At 35.4% G+C, this 12,015-nt stretch overlaps 1 protein-coding gene across 7 annotated transcripts in view; it reads right to left on the bottom strand.

Moving 5' to 3' along the window:
- Positions 1–12,015, bottom strand: part of ARL15 (ADP ribosylation factor like GTPase 15) — a 443,095-nt gene that overhangs the window by 231,495 nt on the left and 199,585 nt on the right. For all 7 annotated transcript variants that reach the window (XM_050794109.1, XM_050794107.1, XM_050794110.1 and 4 more), the window contains one exon: positions 7,800–8,008. In XM_050794109.1, coding sequence (XP_050650066.1) covers positions 7,800–8,008 — 209 coding nt within the window. The remainder of the gene's footprint in view (positions 1–7,799; positions 8,009–12,015) is intronic.

Raw genomic sequence — 12,015 nt, 5'->3', positions numbered from 1 at the left:
TACTACTTCAAAAGGATCAGAAAGTAGCCAAATAATATTGTTTGGATAAAATCAGTCTCTAACTTTACTAGTTATGATTCATTATTATAAAATATTTAAATATGTATACAAAGAAAACGTATTAAATATAAGAATTTTTAAAAATCCTTCTAAGTTTCACTATTGTAATAATAAAAGGCTACTTTGTTTTTATTTGTTTGTTTTTTGAGACAGAGCCATACACTGTCACCCAGGCTAGAATGCAGTTGCGTGATCTCAGCTCACTACAGTCTCCACCTCCCGAGTTCAAGAATTCTCCTGCCTCAGACTCCCAAGTAGCTGGGACTACAGGGGCGCGCCACCATGCCCAGCTAATTTTTCTATTTTTAGTAGAGACGGGGTTTCACTATGTTAGTCAGGCTGTTCTCGAACTCCTGACCTCAAGTGATTTGCCTGCCTTGGCCTCATTTGTTTTTAATAAATTGAATTCATTACTTTAAAACCATGTCATTATGTTCCCTTTAGAGCTTCATTATGTTACCAGTCTCTATGTGATAAATCTAAACAGGCAAAAATAGATTTTGATGCTAGCAAACAAAATAAGCTCTATAACATAAATATAGGCAATTATTTAAAAATATATTAAAAGAATATTATTTGGTCAATATGTCTTGCCAATTTCTATGAGGGATTTTGGAAAGGGAATAGTACCCTGATCTGGTGTTAAACAAAGTCCACAAATAGACAAACGCAAATGTAGAAACATAAAATCAAACATTTGTAAATATGATAATTAACAAGTTGAATCTTTTTAAAACTATGTATTAACATGGTCAGAGTGGTGAGGATTCGAGGAAGATGTGGTTTGTAAGCAATATTAAAAGGTCAGGTTTGGTGTTTCAGGAAAATAAAAATTTTTATATTCAAGGATAAAAATAGATTCATTGGCTTGAGTAAAGAGAGAGTAAGGAAATCTGGATAAAGTTGATGATATGAAGCCAGTAAGTAAGGATGTGTGGTAAGAATCTGAGGTAGTCACTCTTTCAAACAAAATACAGTTATCCCTTGGTATCTTTCGAGGATGGGTTCCAGAACCTCCCATAGATACCAAAATCTGAGATGCACAAATCCCTGATAGCAAATGAAGCAATATTATCATATAACCTATGCACATCCTCCCATACACTTTAAATCATCTTTAGATTACTTATAATACCTAATAATGTAAATGCTACTTACATAGTTGTTATACTGTATTATTTAGGGAATATTGACAAATAGACTGTACATGTTGAATTCAGAGAACGGTGCTTTTTCCTGAATATTTTCGATCGGTGGTTGGTTGAATACATGAATGCAAAACTCACAGATATGGAGGGTTGACTGTTTATTGAGCATAGAGACATAAACAAGCCATAATTCCTGTCCTTCAACAAACTTACAACCTTAAGGAGTAGACAGAAAAGTTATAGGCAAAATTCCAATATTACGATTTGGATTAGCCCAGGTTGCCAAGGGAAATCAGATGAGAGAGCCCAACTCAGGCATGGGCATTCAAGAAGACTTCCTGATGTGATACATAATCTTGAGGGGGTTGTATTACTCAATTTTTACACTGCTGATAAAGACATACTCAAGACAGGGAAGAAAGAGAGGTTTAATTGGACTTACAGTTCCACATGGCTGGAAAGGCCTCAGAATCACGGTGGGAGGCGAAAGGCACTTCGTCCATGGTGGTGGCAAGAGAAAAATGAAAAAGGAGCAAAAGCGGAACCCCCTAACAAATCCATCAGATTTCGTGAGACTTACTATCACGAGAATAGCACAGGAAAGACTGGCCCCCATGATTCAATTACCTCCTCCTGAGTCCCTCCCACAACGCATGAGAATTCTAGGAGATACAATTCAAGTTGAGATTTAGACAGGGGCACAGCCAAACCATATCAGGTGTTTTCCTAGTAAATTAGGAATAGTGAGTGGTAGATAAGCATAAGTGAGTGAAGAAAAAGGAATTCAATGCACATTAACGTATAAGATCCATGGAATTTCATTCGATTCCAGAAGGAATTAAAAGATTTTTAATATTAGAAGGTTTTAAAATATGGGTATCATGAAAAATTGATAGGAAGTTTGCTTTTTCTGCTCTGTGTTGAAAAATAGTGAGAAATGAGGAGCTCCGGGGGTGTAAACTATTAGGAAACTCTGAGAAGCACTGCAGAGGAAGAAGTGGGAGAATGAGACAGTGAAAAGTCTAGATGTGGAGAATAAAAAAGAGTAAGAATTGAAAGAGGCTTCAAAATGTTCACTTTACATAAAATGAAGATATGTATGTGACTGAAGAAAGGAAGATAGTGGAAAGGAATGAGGGTTTTAAAAGAGAAGATAAAAAAATTCCTTTTATTATTATACATTGTCATATTTTGAGATGTATTACTTTGTTACCCTCACCTAAATAATTTGCTTGATAAAATGGACCTTTCTTACATAATGTATTTATTCATGGAAATTTTGCTTTTGGTGGACAAGGCACATTTTAATCACATTGCTTGGTGGATACAAGAAACACAGGTATACAAAGGAAAAAATAGTGAGATCGAGGTGGCTAGACATAGAATCAAGAAAATCAGGTATACAAAATTAATTTTCTCAAAGAATGCATATAGAAAAAAATGAATGAATGTATAATAAATAAAATATTCTGGCTGTTTTAGTACTTTCAGCTTAAAAGTTACTCTTCAAAATTCACTTAAAATAATGACATTTTTGTACCTAATGAAATGATTGCTAATTCAGAAATATTTACTTCTCTTGAAATAAATATTTTCAAGAGATAGCTGAGTCATTCAGTGGAAAATTGACTTCCAAACCCTCTCATTGTTTCCTCAAGATTTTATTTTAACAGCGTGCAGTACATCTGTAAGGAATGAGCAAAAAACAGTTTGTATCTCTCATATCATTTTAGAATAAGTATATGTCCCATAGGGGAATTTTCAAACTGCTCACACCATAGGTATGTACACTGTTCCATGTGAAATCAAATCAGTATTCTAAAATGCTGCCAAGAGGCAGGTCAAGGCACTTGGAAAACTCTTAAGATTTAAAGTATATGACACTTTCCAATGAGTATTTTACAAACATATTTCTCTACATATACAGAAAGTAGTATTAAATTAAGCTAAGTATTTTACATGATTTAAACACTGCTTTGCATTTTTTAATAAAAGATTTGTCACATGAAGTCAGAGAAGATAGTACTTCATAAAATTACCAAAAACGAAATGATCTGTTATCAAGCAATATAAATATAAAATAATTTAAAGTATAGTTTATTATCTAGGGACACAGATTGCCCAAGAACTTCAGTCTTTCAAAACTCTGATCCCTCATAGAAAGGAGAAAAAAAAAGTACACAATGGAGAACTAATCACCTATAAATAAGTAGTTGTAATTAAACGTGATAGTTAAATACCATAGAAACATACTAGCACCCTCTTCCAGAAGATGTCTAATACTAAAAAGTGAAAATTGAATAAACAAACTATTCATGACACAGAGTAATGAATGCATTGTTCAAAAAAATCTGAATATTTATAACCAAAATAAAACATGGTCTAAAAAACCAGTAATGTTTATATCATTACAAAAATACTTGCAAATACTTTTCTTGCATATTTTGTTTTTCAAACATAACACCAAGGTCGATGCACATCACAATAACAAACTGAATTAAAATTGCATAAAAATTGAGAAATGGCCTGATCACAAATTTTAACTTTAATATTGACACCCTAATTTAGAGGCTGTATTTTCCTGTGTTAATGGGCCCTGGCCCCAATAGAGTCATTCAACCTTATAATTCTGCTTCAAAACTCTGTTTCACAGTCTTCCTATTTCTCAGTTAGTATTCACTTTAATAGAAAATATTCAACAAATAGTTAACACTGTACTTTTGATATACTATTTCTGAAAAAGTTAAATACTTTTGGATTAAGGATATAGACAAACATCACATCAGATGACGCTGCTAGAAAATAAAGACTGTTTCATGTTAACAAAACGTGTCCTTTTATAAGACACAACAATGTCCAATAAAATGAAAATAAGATTTTAAAAAACAGGAGGTAAAAGAATCATAATCAGCAACTGTGTAGAAGGAAAATAGGATTATATTTATTGGCTACTATATCAACTTAACTTCTCATAAAATCCTCCTGATCTATTAAATAACTTCAGAACTGAAGTATGCTCTCCTATGGGAGTTGTAAAACAAATTAGATACAATTACAATTCAATACAAATGAGAAACCAACCTATTTACCCTTAAGATTTCTCGCATTTTATAGCTTTATCGCTTAAATTAGATCAGAATTTTCCCTAATGTATCAAGTGGGCCTCTTGACAAAATTATAAATTTTTCTCCAATGCTTTCTATAGAGAAAAATAGTTGATATGAGTAAATTCTGGAAAACTGTGGTAACTACACCTCCCCAAAGTGAATACAACAAACATCTGCTGTAAGAACTGCTTGGCTTTCAGACAGTATGTAAAGGGTGTTCTTTTTCCTAGTGTTTTGTTGTGTTTTTTTTACGCTTGTTTAAAAATACATGTTTTCACTATCAGCTCTCAAGTCATAAAATCTTAAAATTCTGGTAAGTTAAACACGGGTCATTACCAGGTATCTTACAGAAAGAAAAAATATGTAATGTACAAGACTCCACTTGCTTCTGAAAGGGCAAGAAAATAATTGGGCATGTTGCCCTCTGTCTGTGGGTTATATAGTAATTTTAACTATTGTCTTCATTTCTTAACTCAGTGCTCTACACATAGCAAAACTCATAGTAAGGGAGGGGACTACATATATAACTTCCTTATGATTTTTATTCTCTTTGGAGTCCCACTGATAATTCAACTTTCTCTTTTGAATTTCACTGCCTTCTCCCCACTTCTAAAGTCAACAGTATCCTGATAAGCTCATCAAGCAATAGTGTGTTTGTAAAGATTCACTCCAGTGACAGGATAAATTATTGCACATTTTCTGCATTAAACATAAAATGTAATAATTTCAATGGAGTGAGAAGAAGAATCAATAGCCTTTATGACTGATTATCTTTTTTAACTGAATCAGAGTTTAGTGCTTTTTGGTAAGTTGAATGCATCTTCCTTGATTCTGAGAAATCAGAATTTTGCCTAAAATTCACAAGTATTTTGCAGAGTAAAACATCATCTTTTCAGCATTGGGAAATTCTATAAAACATACACAAATTAGCAGGTGCAAATGAATAAAAATGCTTATCAGCAATAGGGCACAGGATGTGCAACACCTTTATGAAAGAGAGAATAAAAAGACGACCATTATCTAAATATATTTCTAGTAACACGTGACTTTGCTCACTTTTCAATCTTTCACTGCCTCTTCTATAATACCAATGCCTGCTCCCAACCACTTTAAAGTTACTGTTTACAAAATGTTTAAGATTCAGTTCCACAACTCCATTTTTATGCTAACAATAAGGTATTGATTTAATTCTTAAAACATTCCTGAGAGCACTTCAATAAGGCATTTTAATACACTACACAGAGAAACTTCTTTGTCATCAAGAAACGGGAAAAATCTAGGACATATCCCTTTCTTTTTAGGCCAGACCCAAAGTGAGTATAACCATGTCACTGTGCTTCCATAAACTTCAAGACCTATAATGGAATTTGCCCATGTATCCCATTAAAGCAGTCTAAAGTGTAGACATGCACCTGTTTGGTATATGTTTATTTAATCATGGGGAAAAATGCTTTACTTAAAGCAGTCCCCATATTTGTATTATGCAAATTCCATTACAAGCAAAAGTTTTGAGAAAAGTAAATTTAAAATGGATACAAATAAAAAGGAAACTCAAAGTCACATATGCTCCAGTATACACAAGTTTAGAATCATTTTCAGACCATATCTATGACAACACTACATTTATAGCTATCAGTCTTACTGAAAGATGAATTACAAAAAGAGGGAAAAAGATATTTGCTCTTCACCTAGGAAAGATAGCCAGCCAACATACACAAGGAATACTCAGAAGTAATTAATTGCTAAAAGTTTCCTTTATTCAATGTGATCATCTTTCATTCCTATGGAGGGTAACCATAAGTCATATGTTAGGTTTAAAGATACATTAGTTTCAATTATATGATGTCTAAGGAAAACAGATAAACAGGTTCATAACTTTGCAAGCAAAAAGAAAATCTTTTTTCAGATATTGCAAATAACTTGAATAAAGTTATCTGAAGTTAAACTTGTATCTATGTTTTATCAATATGTATATGAATTATGTATATATTACACACACACATTATACTGTCTACATGTAGTAGTGCACACATACATATTACCAGATTTTTCAGAATGAATAGCGGAATAACAATGCATCCTCAGCAAACAACCTTATAATAATAAACTACCCATCATAACATACTATTACATCTACTCTATAGGTAGAAAAACTGATGCTGAGAAGTTAAAAGATTTACCGAAGGTCTTAAAAGCACATTAGGAGACACCATCATTATAATGCTGAAGATCTTCACATTCATGACTTTCTGAATAGATTTTCATTGCTATTTTTTATTTAATTACTTAATATTATCTGTAAGGTATTTTGCAAACTCTATTCTTTAAAAGATGCTATGTACTTAACGCTGAATGAGGCAACTAAAGTGAGACACAAGCTCCGTCTGTTGAATAATAGGTCCTTGCCTTTTTTTTTTTTTACTATGCTTCTAAAATTTGAATGAAAACTCTATTTACTTGGTTTATATGGTTCTTCTACTTAAGTGTTTAAACTTCAAAGTAAATTATCCGAATTAATCTTATTAACTTATCATAATAAATTGCATTATTCTCATTTTATAGGTGAGAAGCCAGGCACAAGGAATAAGGCTATCTGCCGTGGGTCACACGCTAAGTGTGAGGGAGGTCTGGAGTTAGAACATGTTATGTTCTTGGCTGAAGGGCAAGATTGTTCGTATTAATCATCTTATTCCAAAATCACTTGAGGAAGCACGCAATTTTCTGAAGCAGAGGGGAAAACATATCCTGAAAGTTACAAGTATAAAGGAATACATCAAGAGTTTTGATTTCACTGTACTTACATTATAATTCACTACAATTTAAGTTTTAAAAACTATTCACATATCTCATTACTTTAGTACCATGAATCAGAGGCTCTGTTGACTGAGACACTATTTGCCCACAATTAGTCTCATGCTTTTATAGGAGAAATATAAGCTAAGAAATAAAATTAAATGAGGAAGATAAACATTGGTTCCATGTTGAAATGTATTTGATGGCATGGAATTTGCAAGACAAGACATCAATTTTCAGCCTAGCAGATTACAGAATAGGATCCATGAATCCTAGTCAACGTTGAACACTTCAGAGGAACAAGAACATGACATCTGAGGGCAAGTAATGCATGGGAATGCTCATGATGTGTTCCTAGAAAAGCTGAAGAAGAGAATGAACTAAGTCCACAAGTTAAAACAACAGTAAATAACCAGGCCTTTAGCCTCTCAGAATAGATGAAAAATATAACCAGAAACATCTTCTAACCATTGCTAAATAGCTAGAAAACTGTGCTCTCCAAGTAGGGTTAGGTACGTAAACAAGTGCTAACAGATTGATACAGGCTTTCTGCTTCCTACGAAAACTAAGGTTTCACGTTGAAAACAGCATAACCAGCACATTCCTAATTATATGCATTTTTCCAGGTTGCAATGTGGCAGCAAAAGTACAAGTAAGGAAGACGAAGAGTTGTCATATTAATGAGACATACCTCTTGTACTGAGCGAGCTGCTGGCTTGTCTTGATGATTGGCCAATATTAAAAAGGGTAAAGTGCATAACTGTGGATGCTGAAGAGCTGAGTGCAGCTCATTTCTAGCAGCTTCTAAATCATCCTCTGAAGAGGCACTGTCTAATACAAATATTACCCCTTGAGATCCTTGGTAGTAGCGGCTCCAGTATTTCCGGATATTATCAGCCCCTGTCAAAAACAAAACAAATTTTCGTTTTAAAAAGAGCTTTTCAGCAACGTTCCCAACAGTAATTTCTACTGGAAACCAATGTATCTTTTAAAAATTAAGTGCTAAACTCTGTGGTATGGATTAAAACAGGAATTCAGAAAAGTCAGAGATCACAGTGGATAGGAACAAAGAAGGCAGTAGAGCCAATAGGCAGATTTGGCCTTGAACGAAGACACAGTATCTAAGCCATTCTTAATGACTTTTATATAAAAATATGTGTGAGAGAACCAGGATAAAACCTCCTAGACTTAAACTCAAAAAAAAAAAAAATTCAGACTTTAATAGTCTCAAATGAACTATACTCTCTACAAATTGAGACTGAATCTGACCCAGAGAGCTGCATGACCTAGACATCCAACAAGGCTTCTTTCCAAACCATTAACATTACCTTGGTGATATTTTTTAACAGAACTGCTTGCTGATCAGGACAGCCTTGTTTAATTTCACCTAGAGAGCTATTAGCACAATAGCTCTATGTGTCAAAGTGCTAAAGGTTGTGAAAAACTAAAATCATGGCCTTTGATACATTTGTATGAATCTGGCTTCATAACTCATGAGGAAAAATAACAGACGACAAGAGTGCACTTATGGTCTCAATACGATAAGATGTTTATTAAAAAATATATATATATGGAGAGGCCGGGTGTGGTGGTTCACACCTGTAATCTCAGCACTTTGGGAGGCTGAGGCAGGTGAATCACCTGAGGTAAGAAGTTCAAGACCAGCCTGGCCAACATGGTGAAATCCCTTCTCTCTTAAAAATACAAAAATTAGCTGGGCGTGGCCTTGGGCACCTGTAATCCCAGCTACTTGGGAGGCTAAGGCTGAGGCAGGAGAATCGCTTGAACCTGGGAGGTGGAGGCTGCAGTGAGCCAAGATCGTGCCACTGCACTTGAGCCTGGGCAACACGGCGAGGCACCATCTCAAGAAAAAAATTAAAAAAATAAAAAAAAAAAACATGGAGAATCTCGTCTGCCAAGGCATGTCATGTATTATTCCTCTTTGTATTTCCATTATATAGCACAACACCTAACTCAAACTTCAGTACTGGAATGATGAAAATTGAGGGAATGAGGGAGTAAAAGTATATACTAATTAAGCTTTACAAATTTGAGACTAGAACTCTAGAGATTATTTAGTCCAACTCTCTGAGGAAACTGAGGCAGAGAGAGGTAAAGTAAGTGATCCCTTGTCATGTATCTAATAAATCACAAAATTGGGATTTGCATGAGTTGGTAGACAATCTGCCCAGGGAAGGCACAGGCACTTCCCATTACATCACGGTGACTGCTTTCATTACTTCCATTCAAGAATAGGAGGGGCAATATGTGTGCATGTGTAGAAAAGGGGTGCTACTGGTTACATAACGACAATTAGATTTCACAGAATTTCACCAATTTATTGCATATGATCAAGTCCTAACCAGTTAATAACTGTATTTTAGTCATTCACTGAACATCTAGCTCCTATGTTTGACATACTATGTTATGTGTTAGCGAAACAGTGGGGACTGGAGTTGGTGTGGCCTGGCTGGCAAGGGTCACCTGTTTGCTTCTCTTCCCAACTCTGTGCTCAGTGACATCCTGTTGGTAGCTTGAAATCAATCAGGGTGAAAGTACTGTCACTATGGAAATCAGCAAATCCTACATATCAAGTCTGTTCCTCTCCCAGAGAGCTAACACACCACTGGTGACACTGAGCAGCTTATATTTTCTGGGAGAAATAGAAAAGAAAACTCTAAGATTATAATAGAGTACAATGAAGTGCTGTCATAGAGGCACTCATTAGGTCTTCTGGGAGCAAGAGATAGGCATTTCACCCAAAATGGAGCAATTCTTTTTTAATTTCATTTTTTAAATTTGAGATGGGTTCTCACTATGTTGCCTAGGCTGGACTCAAGACTCAAGTGATTCTCCTGCATCAGCCTCTTGGGTAGCTGGGACTAAAGGCACACACCACGGTGCCCAGAGGGGCAAATGTCTTGAAAGAATAATATCAGTAGCCAAACAGCTCCCATTTATTAAGCACTTCCTATCTTCCAGGTACTAAGTGTTTTAAAAAGAAAAGCTCATACAATTCTTACAACAATCTAAGGAGGGAAGTATAATTGACTAAGGCTTTGAAACCAATTTTCAGGTCCTAAAATCCGTGATTTCACCATTATACTACACAAAAATAACTAGGTATATATTTAATAAGAGGATCAAGGATATTTGATGTTGAGCAATGTTAAATATGTGAAGACATGGGATATGAGCAGGGTTGATGCATATCAAGCAGGGTCCAACTAAGAAAACAAAACAAAAATAAAGAGGGAATGTAAGCCAGAGATCATTTAGTGTAGGGAATTAGTGGCTTAGGTGGGGGTGGAACTAAGAAAACAGCAGGGGTACTGAGATAAGCAACATCTTAGGTCAGGTTCCCTAGACACAGAGCCTGAGATGGCATTTCTTGTACACCTGATTTAGAGGGAGTGCTGTCAGGAGAAACTAGAAGTGAAAGAAGTAGGCTAGAATGGGAGAAGAAGCTAGGCAGAGACATTGTTTCAGAAATCTAGCCTCAGCTTGATGCGATGAGGAACTCTACAGCAAGGATTGAACCACAGAAGTTGTCTAGTCCAAAGGCAAGGGGGCTGGGCTATTACACCCTTGTATAGTCATTAGCCACCCCTGGGGAACAGGAGGGGGATGGGGCATGATCTTATAATCTCCCAAACACATTTGGTTGGGGCAATTATTGTCAGCCAAGGGCAGGCCTCTGGAGAAGGGTACAGGTGTGAGTCATTACCAGCCAATACTCGCAGCAGCTGGGAGATGGATGCACTGGCCCAGTAAAGGAGGTCTGGGTAGGAAACCAATAGCATCTGGTACAGGCTACATCCAGACACTACCCATATGCTCGAGAACCATCCATAAGCTGGAGGGACAAAACTGGAGGCAGTGTTACCCGCTGGTAAGTGTTTAAAACAACAAAAATAGTGTGCATGTGTATCTGTACACAAGCTTGTTATAAATTTCACTAACACAAAGGATGTGCAGCGCACAGTTTTCATAATAAGAATCAATGCAGCATGCTTTATTGTAAATTCCACATAGCCAACGAATGCCCACAGAATGCTTTATTGAGTTTGCATCCATAGCCAACTAATGGCTGCAACTGACCAACTAGTGTAGTTCTGACATGAATGGTGGCTGCTCAAAGTGCTTTATGTATATTAAATCACTTACCCATGACAGTCTAATGACTCTCATGAGGTAAATACTGTTATCAATTTCATTTTATCAACAAGGAAACCAAAACACAAACAGATTATGTAACTTGTCCAAGATTACACACCTAATAAATGCATTTAGGTCTAATGTGCTCGAAATAGAGGTCATGGACTAAAAAGGCAATGAGGCTAAATAAAGAACTATATTACCACATAAACTAGGAGAAAAGAAATGGAACCCTATTGGAACAAAAGGTAAGTAAATGCCTACATACATTAATGGAAATATGTCCAAAAACATTTCCCAACTGGTTAATTCAATGGATAGTTATTAAGTACCTATTCCATCCATACAAGTCTCTGAGCTAGGACCTAAAGAGATATTTAGAAAGCCATTATTCCTCTTAACTGAAACCATCAAATCCTGTAAAGTAATACAAATTACAATGAGGCCTGCAAAGACAGCAGGCAGAGCAAATATGTCCACACATTAGATGGTGTCCAGTGAGTCAGATATAAAGAGAATTTGGTTGCATGTTTTAATAGAGCTTGTCCCTTGGAAACACAGGACACCTGGAAATTCAACTTCTGCAGTCAACTCTTTCAATGAGAAACTATGTTTTCATTTGCCACATTTATGAGTACATATGGTACCTGAAAATAGTGAGACACACACAAACACACACACACACAAACCCAAAGAGAAATACCGTAACTTTAAAAAATGTCCCTTATATGACATAATGTATGAATAAT

The sequence above is a fragment of the Macaca thibetana genome, chromosome 6 (assembly GCF_024542745.1).
Source record: "Macaca thibetana thibetana isolate TM-01 chromosome 6, ASM2454274v1, whole genome shotgun sequence".
Taxonomy (NCBI): domain Eukaryota; kingdom Metazoa; phylum Chordata; class Mammalia; order Primates; family Cercopithecidae; genus Macaca; species Macaca thibetana.
Note: the sequence above shows the minus strand (reverse complement) of the source record. Positions and strands in the feature narration are given on the sequence as shown.